The sequence below is a fragment of the Hirundo rustica genome, chromosome 1 (assembly GCF_015227805.2).
Source record: "Hirundo rustica isolate bHirRus1 chromosome 1, bHirRus1.pri.v3, whole genome shotgun sequence".
In the NCBI taxonomy this organism is placed as follows: Eukaryota; Metazoa; Chordata; class Aves; order Passeriformes; family Hirundinidae; genus Hirundo; species Hirundo rustica.
Genome location: NC_053450.1, coordinates 132673256 through 132689796, shown reverse-complemented (window position 1 = coordinate 132689796; position 16541 = coordinate 132673256). Strand labels below are relative to the sequence as shown.

The window sequence follows — 16541 nt, the reverse complement described above, 5'->3', positions numbered from 1 at the left end:
AGCAAAACTAACCATTTCATCAAGAACCAAGTTTTCTGCTTGTTTTGCGACTTCTGCTCCAGAAACCAAGCAAAGAAACTGTGGTTTATTTTCATATTAAACTCTATGTGAAGCATGCACGTCTCTGCAGTTTTGGTTCACTATAGCCCACGCAGCTTGGCCTCTATTCTCCTTTTCCTATGTCTTCAGTAACTGTTTTAGATATCAGCAGGAATTATGCGAGCAAACAAAAAGCAAGAAAAAGTGTTATCTTCTAAGCAAGGCAAAAACATAATACAAAATGCTTTGCAACATGGTCTCTGCTCTAACAATGCTTTTATATGTATTTCCCCTTTTGGTCTGTGTTGTTTCTCACTGAATGACAGCTATACACAACATACTGTTGTAACAACAAGCATATGGCTCAGAGATCACTGTTGACATTTTCAGAATTCAATTTAGTCATTTTTATTTAAGTGTGTGAAAGACATCTGTATACTCTTTCATTAACTGCATTCTACATTTGTAATGTTCTACGTATTCCTTTGGAACCATTTCCATTAAAATGCCAACTCTGGGTTTGAATAGCAAGTATTTCCTTTGTAAAACTAAGGGAGGAGTATGTTACTGTCAAAATTTCTCTCTAAAAAGTCCTTGCTAAAATATTTACCCTGCTAGTCAGAACAGGAATATCTGAAGTTAATTCCAAATGAAAGGATATTTTAGAATGAATCATAAACTAGATGTTAAAAAAAAAGGTAACATGCTGCCATTCCAGTGCCCCTTCCCTATTGTAAAACTAAATAAAAAACAACCCTGCATTTCCATGCACAGCATACTGTAACATTTTGGAGTCTTCTGAAGTTCCCTAATTGTAGTTATGCAACAGAACTATCACAGCCTAAAACAAAGGACAAAAATTCAGCAGCTGAGTTTATTGGCTTGGAAAGTAAGCACTCTTACGAGATGGCTAACATGTCTTCTTGATTATTTTTGGTATTTTAAAGTTACAGTTCAATGCTTCCAATTGTATAGACAAAAGAAGTGGGACATTTTAGAATACTTACAATTTTTACGGCGTTGTTTGTAGAGTAACATATTTAGCAGCAGTGAAAACTGTTGACCAGTAACTTTATTTACAATTAAGCCACTAATTTCAAAGGGTCCTTTAAGGTATAAGATTGTGCTCAACATTAATAAAGACAGAATGCAAAGGCATTTGCTGAATTGGCCACAATGGTAAAATACAGCTTCTTCTTGGAAATGGGTATTCTCAAGGGTCATTATTTTCAAAGAAGGCAAATAGGATATTCTGTGGCCACAACAGCTATGATATTAATGAAAAACAGATATAAACAAAACAGTCCACCAAACCTTGTGATCCTTGGAGCTCTTTGCCATTACTGAGTCAATTTACCATGCTGACCAGCTATGACACATTTTTGTGAATCGTCAGGGTCTGGTTCCAAATGCACAGACACTGCTTACACCTAAGTTTTGATGGAAGAGTACTTTGCTCTGATAAAGCATTTAAATACGAGAAAAACACATGTTTTATGACTAATCTGAGACTCAGGAAACAATGGTTTCAATTCTTCTTTGTTCTAACCTTAGAATCCATCAGGTCAGTAGCACAGGATAACAACTGATTCTCCTCTGTTAGCTCCTCTAATTCAGTCTTTCAACCTCATTTTTAATACTAGAGCAATCTGTTGACATAAAATTAAGCAGAAGCTTAAGAGCTTTGCTGAAGCAGAGCCCCTGCTCCCTTTGGGGTTTTTTCCTTCGGGATTGGAAGCTGAACCAGAAAGTGCAAGTATATATTCCAGCATCAGTTTAAATGTTTTATGTGTACAGATGTGTTAGTACTGTATAGCTGTAACACTAAAGGAGAAGTAAAAATAACCTAAAATAATGACGTTTATAAGTCTTTGGATAAGATTTCCAGTCCAAAAATGAAGGACAAATTTGATGGAGGAGCTTGAACCTTTGTAATTTGCTTTTTCTTAATGGCAAACTATTCAAGCTTTGCAGTAAAACAAATGAAAGGCTGCTTGCCCACTGCTGCTGACAGCATTGCCCCACACTCACTCCTAGAGGAACCCCGAGAATCCCACAGTTACACCACAAGATTTGACCTTCTGTGAAAGATTTGTGCTCTGGAGTACTGACATTGGCAAATGCTATGAAACCACATCTGATTTATTAAAACTACAAATAAATTAATCATTTAAATCTCTAAATATTTTCCCTTGCTGTTGCACCAAGAACAAACAACAAACGGTATTTCTGTTATTTTACTCGCGTTTCCATTCTGAATTTTCTGTCTTCTGGCAGCTGCTTGCAAATTTACTAACAACGTGTATCTTTTGTTTGGACTTCTTAAAAAGGATATTCTCGAAATGGAAGGAAGCTCATTTTATTTCACTTTGAAACCTGAGAAACCTGTAACATGAACCATAGGCTGATTACAAAGCACTGATATATAAAGGACATATAAAGGAAGCAGTTGTGTAAATGTGTGAAGTGGCTGTGGTGGGGAAACAGCAATGCAGTAGAGGAGCACTGTTTCACACAAATAATGCTGTTGTAGGATCCAACTATCATGGCTCATGTTTAACAAGGTATTGTGTGAAGACCAGTCAAAAAGGAGGACCTATTATGGTGGCACCAAAGTCAAGGCTTTTCACATAGCCTCTTCCATTAAAAGCTCACAAATAAAATGGACAAGACTGACCCCAGGGGGAGAAAGAGTGAGATGGTTCCATGATGCTGCATTTTTATGGGAGTAGAGTCACAAGCAAAACAGAAAGACAAGTGATGGAGAGAAAAGCCCAGGAGGAAGGGAGACAACAGAAGAGTACTTTACTGTGTAAATACAAAGTGAAAGTGAGGTGAAAAAATTAAGGTGAAAGAGAAAAGAGATCAAAAAGTACGAATTGCACAGGCAGAGAACATGGAGTTGAAATCACTGAAAGCAGCTCTGAGTGTCAAGAGGTTTTTGGCTTTGGTTGCTCTAGCAGCTGAGTGTAGCTGGCTGATGCCCCTGGCTGGTGTTTCTCCGCAGTTTCATGCCTGATGGCCCGAGGACAGGAAGCAGGGAGGAACCGTGTCTGCTCTGGTATCCACAGGGGCGGGCGGGACAGGGGCTCTCCATGTGTCTCTCATCTGACACACTGAATAGGAGGGAGAGGCACGGCTTCAGCTGGGTCTCATTTTATTCCTTCCCTATGAATGTAACAGCTCAGCTGTCTTGGTGATGAGCTATTGGATGGACTCTGGGAATCAGCATGTACGTGTCTGTATACACACACACACATATATACACATACATATATATTCATACATACACACACACGTGTGTACGTGTGTGTACATGTACGTGTAGCGTGCTTTCATTGTAAAGGCAATATACACCAAACTACCCTCCAGGCACAGCAGGAGAACTGGTGCTACCCCTCATGTATCTGTGTACTCTTTAGGCATCTGCATTGCCAGTTCTGGCCTTTTCTGGGCCACACCTATTTTGAGAAAATGAACTCTGGTGACAGTAGAGTGATGATCATAGCTTCCCTTTCTTTCACTCAAAGAGCAATTTTTTTTTTCCTCCAAATACGTTAGAGGACTTTTACAATATACATTTATATATGTTCTTGTGTTTATGTGCCTGTGTATTCATAAATAATAGAAAACTCTTGAAGCCGACTATGTTCTATATATGAAAACATGGAATACAAAAAAATTCCATCTCTGCCCATTTGTATGGAACTTTGTTTTCTGGCATAAGCTAAATACATCTGCTATGGAGGAAAAGAAACAAATGAAACGTATCTTGATTAAATCAGTATGCCACTAAAGTAACACACTTCAAATTAATTTTTACTGTGGGATACAATAACCTGCCTATTCACTGGCATAAAACCAGCGCATACAGCTAGTCCCAAAGTATTAAATTTCTCTTGGGGTGGAACAGAGAAAACAGTTTTATGGAAAAATAACTTATTTGATTACTATATTATCTTTTATTAGCTATGAGTTGTCTGTGGCCAACTTCTGAATTGTTTTACGCTATGGCTCTATAATTGCTGTGAGTAAATATAGACACTTTCTAAGTATTCTAGTTTAGAGAATACGAGCTGCAGCAACTTGAGTTGACTGAGATAGTGAATGTATTCTGCTCCAATGCTTCTTGTCCCAGGTCAGCTGAATTCAATCCTTAGAATCCTGAGTTCAGTAAGAAAAAATATGTTGCTCAGTCTTCTCAAGTATCTACCTTGTCACAATTTGTGCTACCGTCTACCCCTTCCCATCTCCGTGCGTTTGTTATGGGATGAAGTACAGCTTTGTGGGTGTACTGCATAGGGGACTGATTTCCTTCCAGTACAGAAACTACTATTCAAAAAGTGATTCTTATCTGTCGCTGCAAAAATCAAGAATGGCCCTTTGAACATCTTCTCTTTACCTCACATCTGCTGCAGTCCAACCTTCTAATTACTTGTCAAAAGTAGCATATGGCTTGTAAGCAGACTTAGAACGTGGGTAATTCCAAACGTTTCAGTCTGCTTTTCTGCCACTGCTTTACGTGAACCATCAGCTGCAACAGCTTTCTCTTAATTGCTTTAAATGTGGCATATCATGTTCGATGAAGAGAAAGACTCTGGAAACATGAGTGACACTTCTGATGATCACTGAGGCAGGATATGCTTGCAGAACGAGTTGTGCCTGTGCACCACCGCCATGAGACAAAGGAAAGCATCTCAAAAATACTTCCCACTTGGAGGAACTGTCACTGGCTGGGCGCAGAACAGTGTGGCACCGTCTCTGACATGCTGCCTGGCAGCTCAGCCCTACTTCTGTACCTGACTGACAATTATTTCTACCATGTGCTTGCTCCCTTTCTTTCAGTGCCATCAAAGCATTTCACATAGCAGCTGGTACCACACTGATGTTCCAGTAGCAAAAAGCCAGTGTCATTAATAATTTGAGAGCATCTCAAGGGAATGCAGAGCAGTAGGACACACAAACTTTTTTAATGTATCACATCCATGTCCAGCTCTGCTGAACTAACGGAAATGAAATTAGCTGATAGCAACACTTCACTTCCAGTGTTTGTAATACTGCAATTTTGCAATGACTAGATCATAAATCCGTTCTACCAAGGCTCAGTCTCCTTCCCTGCCCACAATTCAGAATCTCTTCAGTTTCTTAATTTCCTCTGACTTTCTGAATAAAGATGATTTCTGGCCCTCCATCTACTGAAAACAATAGCTTCCTTCTGACTTCAAAAAGGAAGTGTCCCCTAGGGCTCTACTGGACTGCAATGCTGTCTTGAGAGTAAGGACTACAAAAGAAAAGTAGGTTGAGATGTCTGTTTACAGAACCCTTGACAGACATCATTTCACAGTGACATTTCTAATTCAGTGTCATTGTTCTGAAAGACTAAAATTACTATTTCAGGCAGGTTGCTTTCATGCATTATGCTCCAGTGTTGCTTGAGTGCTTTCCAAACTGGAACAACTGAAAAAATGTGAAGCGCTCCAATGATTTTAAATCACTGTAGTCAGGACAGAGTGATTTAAAATTATTGGAGTGCCTCACATTTTTATGAGGTCTCAGTTTGTAAGCAATGGAGGTCTGAGCAGTCCTAGGCCTACAGCACTGCAAAAAACAACTATACATTATCATCAGATTGAAAAGGTTTGCATATGAACTTGGAAATGGTAGGAATTAGAAGATATTTAATGCCAACTTAATTAAAATCAGTGGTTGTACACTAACAGTAAAAAGGTCCAAGCTAAAGAAGTAAGTGCCCAGATACCAGACTATATTGCATAACACCCTGTGAGCTGCAGTCCCTTTATGCACAGAATCATGACTCCTCCTAACCCCTTGGTCAGTTTGTACATTGCTACCTGCTACCAGCCAGAGGAGATGTGGATGTGCCTCTACACGCAGCACAGGATGGGAAAGAAATTACACTACCTACAACAGAGGGAACAACCACACTGGAGAGTTATCTGTTTTTTAATGTTTAGTTCCTTCAGAGCTTGTGCAGGACACCTACACTCCTTCCTGCTACCCTTTCATACAGAAGCCCAACCCTTAATTACAGATTACAGAGAAACCCAATTACAGAGAAAGAAAAAAAAAATTATTTATCCCACAATGATATATCAGTCCAGCCCTTTTGTTTTTCATTTATTTTTACTGGCAACTCTTCTTTAATTTATAATACAGATTCAGAATAAAATTTGTTGCAAAATAATCCACAAAAATGAAATCTTTAGCAGCTGTAAACGGGCACCATTTCACTGAAGTGAATGGATCTACACTTGTTATCATCAGCTGGGGATCTGATCCACTGTTTGTACACTCAAAATTCCTCACTAAGTTTCCTTCTTTCTTTACCATGAAAGTACTGACAGGAAAACAGTAACAGCTCTTCTGTTAGTATCCTTCTTATTAATTCGAGCAGGTTTTTTTTTTGTAGTGACTTTTAACTTTGATGTTGTTAAATGCAGCCACACTCTGAAGACTCTCAGTACTGGTGAATCTGTTTTCCTGGAATATCCTGTTTTATTTTCAGAACTGCATGATTGTGTGACATCTGCTTCACATCTCATACGTGATCAACTCAGTAGGTACAGCCACGGCACATGGCTGAGTCACCTCACCACAATGAACACTGGTCTGCTTCCTGAGAAACAGCATCTTCATATTAATTTTCTAAGTGTCTTGCAAAGATGTGACCAGACTGCCTGGTTTAATAACAAGTAGTATAAGCTAAGGACATGCCCAAGGATGCAACAATAACCTGTATATCATGACTGAGGCTAATATTTAAAAATTCAATTTATGAGTGCTTATCTGGTAAGCCCACAAAAAGAAATTAGGTTCACTGCTGTACTTTCTAAATTTTAGGCATCTAAATACCAAAATCTGTATACCCGAATCAGATGGGTATATTGGCTTTCTATGTAAAGACATAAATACCCAAAAAATATCCACAGAAGCCATTCACTTGGGTGAGGAACCAGGACACAACAGAGAAAAGCATACACACTGAACCCTGCTCACTCTGTGATTTGGCTGCCCTGTTCAAGGCTGGAGAGAATACCATGAGGATTCAGGAATCACAGACCTGGGTAGAAGGCCATTCCCAGCTTTTGCAACATTCCACGATAGATAACACATGCACCTGCTACACTGGAAAACTTTGTTCTGCTCCCTCCTGTGCTGACAGTCAGATTGAAACATGCACTACCCACTTAGCACTTGTAGCCTAAATTCTAAATTTTTGTAAGAAAACTACTGCAAGAAGCCACAAGTCTACCTATAATGACACTACCTTGCAAAGTTAACTTTATTCATTACTAAAATTAAAGAACCTCAGTAACAGTTTGTTGTCCCTTCTCACTTTTACAGACTCCTTGGTCTGGCAGCACAAGATGACTGGACAAAACTCCAAAGCACCATTCTGTAGCCACATAATGTACAGCTTTATATAATAAGCCATCCCACACATAGATTAATTTAAAGCTAAGTATTATTAAATATGTTGCAGTATCTTAAATCAATAAACACCATATTGGTTGCATATGCATTATTTTCACAGGAAAAATGTAGTTAGTGTTATAACAACTAAATCCGTATCAAAATTACTTAGGAGCAAAAAAATCATGCCATTCTCACAAGCATCAGAACAAAACGTGACCACACAGCTTAAACATGCTTCAGTCCCAAAGACTAAGACATCAAAATGCTTTAGTGGTCTGTTAACTATTTAAAAGAAAATCATCTTTCTGTGGCAGACGTGTCATTCTCACTTCCACTACCCTTATGTCAACTAACCAAAGTTCCTAATGAGCCAAGTCTCCCAGAGGCTCAACTGCTAAGTCCATTAACGTTACCAAAGACCTGTGCATGACTAACAGATGTGTCCATAGGAAACTGAACTCATACCTTCCATTTCCACATAAACTGCCCAAAAGTTAAACAGCATCCCAGGGAGAAAAGAACGGATGAGACGATGGGTAGAGAGGAAAGAAGGAAGATGTTGTCATTGCTGATTCTGATTCATGCCATATGGAACATATATTAATCAGGTCTGACGGAGGAAGCCAGCAAGTGTGAGCATGACTATATACCAGCAGTTACATAGGCTTATTAAGTAGATTAAAGGCTGAATATAGCTCTCTTTCAAAAGTGAATGCTATGTCCACAAGTATTTGGAGTAGTGTTCACCACCCCTCAATGTAGATTCCATTAAATAATAATGGAAGAGCTTCAGCAGAAAGGACTTAAAACTCCTCTGTCCTAACCTAGAACTCAGAAGCCAGAGCCACAGAAATGGCCAAGAGCCTTCACACTCCTGGTGAGAGAAAGGGGAAGTGAGCATGTCTGCTCTACATCCTGGGTGTCTATTCCCACTACCAAGAAACGTCTCATAGGAAAACCATCTCCCTTCTGTCTTGTTATGGACACCAGGCTATCTTCCTAAAACACCCTCTGGGGTGACTCCTACTGCAGGGCCTTAGGCATTAGAAAGGCATTGCCGAGGCATTGTGTTTAAATGATCACTATGATTCAGTCTGCTACAGTCTGACAATTGCCTGCAAAAATAAAGGAAGTTCTTAAAATGGTACCAGTGTCACTTTTATTTCTTGACAGCTGGCAATCAAAAATCCCAGCATGCCCCAAACCAGCAAAAGCTGAGCCTCCCTAAATGTTATGTAATTATGGTAGTCAATTCACACAGAAAAGATCTTTTGGGGCTGATACTTCTCTCACAGTAATTTTATGTCATTCAAGGTCCACTAACAACTGTTGATTTTACACCATGGTGCCAAAGAGGTATATTAGGTCCTTCAACTTCAAGCTATCCAGCACTTGGCTCATTTGGCACTTCTGTGCAGCTGACACACACAGAACTTTAACAGATGGTCTTACAATACTGGCAGTTGTTTTGTACTGAGCTGGCGGTGAGGGGAAATACTCTACACAAATTGTCCGCAATTCTGGAAAATAAATGAAGTACAAATCCATATTAACCTCAAAAGCCAAACTATAAAAAGTCAGATTAGTCATTTAACAACATATGTGCTCTGGGTTAAGTGCTCAGCTGCTACAAAATTGTAATATTTCCCTGCAGTCGGGAGAATTATGTTTTGCTTCAATTTCTCTCAAAAATATCCATAAAGATTGTATAATTACGAAGTTATTGAAATATACTAAAAATAAGCCTTGAGATCCTTCCTCATGTGATCAGCCCTGACTATCAGCAAAAGCACCTCCATAAACTGGGTGTTTTGACATAAACATGAAGCAACAGGGTGCAAATTAAGTTAACCAAATCTCTCTTTTCCTCTGCCAAACAGGATTCAAGGAAAAACACATCAGCTACTGTGAAAATGTTGAAATCAACAGTGATGACCACGTAAACAGCAATTTTACATTTTTCCTCACCCATTTAAAAAGAGATTATGTACCACAAACTGAATTTTACAGTCACTAATTTCACTGGTTGCAGTGGAACTTGCACTGTACATAAAAGACCAAAATTGCTCCTCTTTGTTTCTGTGTGGCTTTTCTACTTGATTGTGCCAAACTATCAGATATAGCAACTGGGTAACTAGTAAACCATGTATATAGTTTTTTTCGAACGCAAGCACAACTATCTCCCTCATCAGTATATAATCTCCATGAAATGTGTATTCAAACATGTATTTGACAGTCTCATAGTGCCATTTCAGAACAGAATTTTTGGAAATCACAAACACTTTAGCTCATGTCTTGTATTTCCTTTAAATGAAACACAGATCAAAAGATAATTCAAACTGAGATTTCAGAGGCTTGGTCTTTCAGTTCCCATAAATTTCAATATATTTAGTTAGATAATATGCCAGTCACCTTGTATCTTACTTTCACAACGTTAGTTAAGTTGTAATACAGTCCACATAAGTAGCTTCAAAGTCCTAGGAGGAAAATAAAACCTTAATACCATTATAATAAAATAGTCCTACAATGTAATAGGCACATTCCAGTCTTCTGAATGAAGCAAAGCCATATCCATTTTTCAAAAATTTTATTTTATCCACTATGACTGGTTAAAAACATGGTTGCTGGAACTGACTGTTATTATATATACTTGACTTTGACACCAGTGCATAGATCTTTATCCATTTTAGTTCTAATTTTATACTGAGAGATCAAACACGTCCTAAGATTGAAGCTGTTAAAAAAGCTATTGAAAAAACTGAATTTTTAATAGTTTTCATGTTTTCTTCTCCTCCCTAGGGACTTTTGCCAGAGTAAGATGACAACATACCTCCAGAAAGTACTTATACAAGTGAAAGATAACGGATCTCTGAAAGCATAAATTATTTCTCCTCAAAAAAATGAAAAAATCAAAAGAAATATTAAATAGACACAGTCAAAAAGTAGCAACACCAATCCCTCTGCTTCTCTTCCCAGGCATAAACATTTGTCAAATACTTCTACCTATGATCCTCAATGTGGCACTTTGCTGTGAAATTCCCAGGAAAGAAAGGGAGTTGGTAAATGCATTTTATTAACAATAATGCAAGCACATCCTATTCTAGGTAAAGTCCTCCCTTACAGATGCAGAATAACATGAGCTGAAAAGCTTCATTATTGTCCTCACAGTCACTGAGAGCCTTCCTAACTTCTCTAACTGATGACTCTCCCCACCCCTCAGCCCATCCTCTGCAAAGAGCTCCACAGGTCCATGATCAACATTTCTTGCTCTCAGAATGTACACAAACTCTCCTGGCAAGAAGGACATAAAACAAAAGTAGTCTCTTGGGGAAATAAAAGGCAAAGGAAAAGGGGTAAGGAGCACAGGATTTATTTTATCCATTCTAACAATATACAGCACTTCACCTTTATGGCAAGGTTCAAGTAGTCTCTGCCTAAACAATAACAGAACCATCTGCCTGCAGCTGGAAGCAAAGGTCACTCTTAATGACTTCACAGAATCATGGAATCATAGAATGGCATTACTGGTGCTGGAAAACACCTTAAAAATCCCACTGCCATGGGCAGGGACACCCTTCACTAGACCAGGTAGCTCAGAGCCCCACCCAACTGGGCCTTGAACATTTCCAGGGGTAGAGCAGCCATGACGTCTCTGGACAACCTGTTCAGTGCCCCACCACCCTCACAGAATTCTTCCCTAGTATCTCATCTAAACATACTCTTTCAGTTTAAAACCACTTTCCCTTTTCCTGTCACTACATGCTCCTGTAAATAGTCTCTCTCCATCTTTCTTGTACGCTCCCTTCAGGTACTGGAAGGCTGCAATTAGGTCACCTCTAAGCCTTCTCTTTCCCAGGATGAACAATCCCAACTCTGAGCCTTTCCTGGTACGATAAGTGCTCCACCCCTCTAATCAACTTGGTGACCCTGCTCTGGACTTGCTCCAACAGATCCCTGTTCCTCCTGCGCTTGAATGCTACATTTGGTACAACAGTAGAGATTCAGTAAATTTAGAACTCTGAAAGAGGAATAAAACCGCAAAAGCAGCATTTTCACAAAGAGATTATATCTGTTATTTGCGCTGCAGCTCATGTCCCAAACTGGGCACTACCCAGTTTTGATGCAACAAAATCCTACGGGATCACAACACCAGTTTATCTCTCTGACTTATCTCTGAAATATTATCTCCTAAAATCTTTCTTCTTAAATACCTTTATAGTTTCAGTAGGCACTCCAGGCTCTGGAACTTTATCCAAGTAAGTAGTCAAGTCTTGATCCACATGTTCAAACACTAATGTTAACTTGGTCTCTCTGTCTGTTCGTGACACGGTGCACACATCAAACAATCTGAGAAGAGAAAAAGAACAGGAGAGGTAAGTATATAGGAATCAGTACAGGCGTACCCTGCATCTCAAGCATGTCTAGTTAAATTTCTTACAGCATACAGAATGGAAAAGAGCCTTCCAAAGGTAGACCAATCTTTGAGCTCTTGATTAATCAGATAACAGTTGATACATCAAAATTACCATCTCAGTATTTTACTGGTGAATTCTAAAATAGGATTAATTATTAAGAATTAATTAAGAATCATCAGCGTTGAATATAAAATAATTAAATGTAAAGAATTGGGGGTTTTTACATAGCAACCTGAGTCAATACAGAAAATGATGAATTACGTGGTATTTGGCCACATTCTAGGCTTTCTAGGCTCTGGTACTTATAGTCACTTAAAAAAAAAAAAAAAAGAGCAGGAAATATTTTGGAAAAAAAAAAATACAGAGTGTTTGCATGCGCCTTCAGTTTCTTTCCATGTAATTCCCACCTATACCATTACACAGCTTTATAACTAGATCTCGTTCACCAGAAACAGAATTTTTTCGCTGATTCCTCTTGCAAATTTCGGGATGAAAGGAATACCTTCAGCATCAGTATAAAGTTTGGAAAAAAGCTTTGTGCACAAGATGTCACTACTTCTTTCATCACCTTTTGGTCATTCTTTTACTGAACTTCTTTATCATTTCAACTTGTTGCACAACACCAAACTAATTTACAAAGCTCTTCATAATACCACATTCCTATCTGATTACTCTATTTTCTATTGTTTTCTATTTTTAAGTAGGATTTCTCTCATCTCCCACACCCTACCAGCTTTAAGCACTGTTTTACCTTTTTCAAAAACATCTGCCCATCCTTCTGTGTTTCACACCCATATTCATTCCAGTGATTTTACTATCCTCCCTCAAGTCCCACTTCAACAAAATCCTAATAGGAAACCATCTCAACAGCCAGAAGGACATTTCTTCCTTGCTCACATACTTTGCTCATATGCTTATTCATGCAATTTTATATTCCACGATCAGATCGCATTTCTCTCTGAGGCAAGGCAGAAAAATGAATCACTGCTTTTACTAGGTGACAGTAGACTTAAAAAATGAATGGAGTTACTGAGAAAAAGGTCTAGACAGTTAAACTGAAGAATCTCTCATTGATAACAGACCAAATTAGTGTTGAAACTTAGTGTTGTGGCTTATTTTTTTCCAAAATCGTATCAGTGATGCTGTTGCATTACTTTTATCTTTCATCCTCCTCTTTAGAATTATTTTATTAGAATTAAGAAGTGCAGGATTTCTGTTAATGTTATCAAGTAATATTTCTGTTGTTTGGTCAAGGACTAAAGGCTTTATATGCAGGATCTGAAGACAACTGATCACACACAAAGCCTTGGGGGTCCCTGCTTTTCCCAGAAGACATCTGACAAACAGAAAAGGACAACATATACATGAGATCCTGCACTCAGATTTTACTTCTTACCTTAAATCTCAATATGTATTTCACAAGAGAAGGAGACACTAGAATTGGCATAACCGCCTGGGAAGAATGTAATTCAGGTTTAAGAGAGCAGTATTTTTCACTTGACATTTACCATGGTAAGGCTGCGCTCTCATTTGACAGCATTTCTTAAATAATCTTTAGTCTGACACTGAAAATTTGATAATTAGCCACCATGTTTTGAAAATGTATACATGCACATTCATTTTAGGTTAAGAAAGCTTTTCAGTGAGTAATAAATTAGGAACCAGAGTTCCAGAATATGTAAAGACTGTTACCCTACCTCTACTTGAGGACTAATCTGTACTTAATCTGTAATCACCATATGAACAAACAAACATTAATTATTATGGTAACACAGTGACTGTAAGAGAAAACATTTTGCCACATTTCTCGTAAGGACAAATGGCGTTCTCTAAGATTCCCTCAATGGGGTGTACATGTCCTGTATACGGTAAATAAGTTCTGTGAAAAGTCACAAACCTTCCAAGAAGTGAAATTTGCTGGTGCTTGGCTGGAGGTTAATAATCTGCAATATATTTATATGTATCAACATGGAATGTAGCCGGACTGCCTATAAGCCCAACACATGCAAATAGAGAGGAGCCAGACAGGTCTCAACATCTGAACATAAACACTGGAAAATATTTCCAACTGTATGATTCCTTTGTGTTGACCTACATTCACCTAAAATGCTCTAGAACGCCCCTTTTGCCAGGTATTTAATACACTGGCAAAAATATATTTTCAACTATAGCAGAGTTATTCTTCAAGAAAAAAAGTAAAAATTATTTCACTGTATTAAACTTAGAAACAACATGTAATTTCCAACTCACTGCAGAGGAAAATGTTGACTCTCTGTTAATTCTTCTGTATGTGGGTTATTTTCATTCTGGCATTTTCTGGCACAGCAAAATAAGGAACTCAGAGAAGCACAATTCTGGCTACCTTTTACTGCGTAATAATATTATCACCAAGTAATAATATTATCTTTCCTTTTTATATACTCTTTATGTGAAACTCTGAATGTTTTACTGTTAATCATAAAAGCTTCAGATTCTGCACTGGGCTAGGTAGAAGCACATTGTGTTTACGCACATAAAATATAGCTACTACCTTAAAAAGATAGTAATTTAAATCACAGGTTATGTGAATCCATGGTATTAAAAAAAAAAAAAAATAAAAAATCTGGCATTGCTCCTCCCAATCGTTCTTGAAATAGATTGAGAAAGACACAGCCTCTTTATTTAGTAGTTTCCAGAAGGATAAAACTACTTTTTATAAATTATTCTGTTTTACATTCACTGTGAGAATATCACCCATAAAATTGTCTTTGTTAATTAGGAACATCTCTGCTGCCTACACTGCACATCTCTGAAGTAATTTCCTCATGATTTTCTGCATGTGACGAGTTAACATTGCACTTGATTGCCTCTCTGGAAATAGGCAACAGCAAGGGCCTCTTATTTAAAGAGTTACTATGTGGACACTGTCCCAAGTGAAGTAAATGTACCACAATTAATACAGGATTTCCATACTGAATACTTTGTAAACACAAGCCCTGCCCTTCTATTGTACTTACAAAAGAAACGTTTGAATGATTTGATTAAAGTAAGATCCGCTATGGGAAATCCTGCAAGTATTTAACAAGATGTTTGGCTGGGAGTCATACACCGCCCAACGTGCCGATCTGAACTGGGACACTGATGAAGAACACTAACGGAGAACCTGAGTTTTAATGCAGCCATTCTTTCAAGTTAATTGTACTAAAGCAGAAGCTTATCAGCTACATATCTGTTTTATGTGTTTAGTGCCTAGTGGATCCTCCCATAATCCAGCAGAATACCTGCCTTCCTGCAAAAAATACTTTGGCATTTTTTGCATGCAGAAAACCAGATGGACCTTGAAGTTTCCATAGCTTCTTACAACACAAAATCTGACAAATGAAACCTCAGTTCACCTTCATTTTAAAATATGAATACCTAACATTTTTAAAGGAAAGACAGTTATTACTTTGAAAACTATTGCATCTACTGAGTGGTATATTGTAACTGATCCCAGAAAGTCCCTAAAGGTTACTAGATTTGTTTTCTAGATACTCTGAGAATTGCTATGAAGTTTCCTGCTTTCAAGTAGCATGGACATTTTTTCCTGAGAAAACTGAGATAACAGCGACGGAGATCAGGTCCATCAGCCCAAGCCTGCAAGAAATACCCAAAGACAGATCTGACTGTAAGACCTGAAAAAAACCTCAGGACACAATTTCTCTTGGCTACTGTCAAACAGATGAGTAGGTACATCTGGAAGATTAACTGGACCATAGTCAAAAGGAAGACCAAGAATTAGACACTTGCTGCCAACACATCCAAGGGCTTTACTGTTATTTTTACTGCAGTATGACTAATCTAACATGAACACATATGTGTCCCTGTACAGTCAGTCACAGCACTGAACAAAACCAGTCCTCGTCGCCTAAAGATTTCTAGTAACATGGATTTACTTTAATTTTCTTTGGAACAGTGTCTTCCTTGAAAGAGTTACCTCCTAGCTTACGCATTAACAGAGGAAGAGAATTGGAGCCTTTGATTTATGTGTACGAGAAATGCTTTAGAAGACTGTGGTTAGGTAAATAGTGGCATAATAATTCGCTAGTTTTAGGATTTCACAAGTCTGAGCAAAAACACAAGATGAAAAGAGTTTGGTGGCCTCAATCTAACTCTGAAAGGTATTTATCTTCATGACAGAAAACCAGCACAGAACTTGTATATTGACAGTGTTTATGTAAACACCACAAGACTGGGATACCAAGACTATCATAGGCCATGACTGAGGTTTATTGACAAGTCAGGGGAGGAGGACCCTGGACAACTCCTGCTTTTACTGCCTTTGGCTCAGGTTAATCCCGGAAGTTCACAAGCACAGAAAATTTCTGTCTCTCATACTTGGAAGTATTGAAGAACAACAGTTGCTCACCCTTTTACTCCAAATTTCAGCAGCAGCCTTATACTCTTGTGTTCTCAGGAAGTCACTCAGCAGCAAGCCCTTTGTTCACCCCAACATTTTAAACTAGGCACTCCTTGAAAAAAAGTTTTACCCCTTTTAATATTAGCTACCTTTTCCTTTACTTGATTTTGATGCAAAAGAAAGACTGCTGACAGAAACCAGTCTCTACTTGGAATCACAAATACCCAACGTATTGGAACAAAGGTGTCATCTTTCAGACGAAGAAGACAATA

The 16541-nt window shown here is 38.3% G+C and overlaps 1 protein-coding gene across 3 annotated transcripts in view; it reads right to left on the bottom strand.

Moving 5' to 3' along the window:
• CDK6 (cyclin dependent kinase 6) overlaps nucleotides 1–16541 on the bottom strand; it is a 135601-nt gene that overhangs the window by 92279 nt on the left and 26781 nt on the right. For all 3 annotated transcript variants that reach the window (XM_040076794.2, XM_040076953.2, XM_040076863.1), the window contains exon 3: nucleotides 11688–11823. In XM_040076794.2, coding sequence (XP_039932728.1) covers nucleotides 11688–11823 — 136 coding nt within the window. The remainder of the gene's footprint in view (nucleotides 1–11687; nucleotides 11824–16541) is intronic.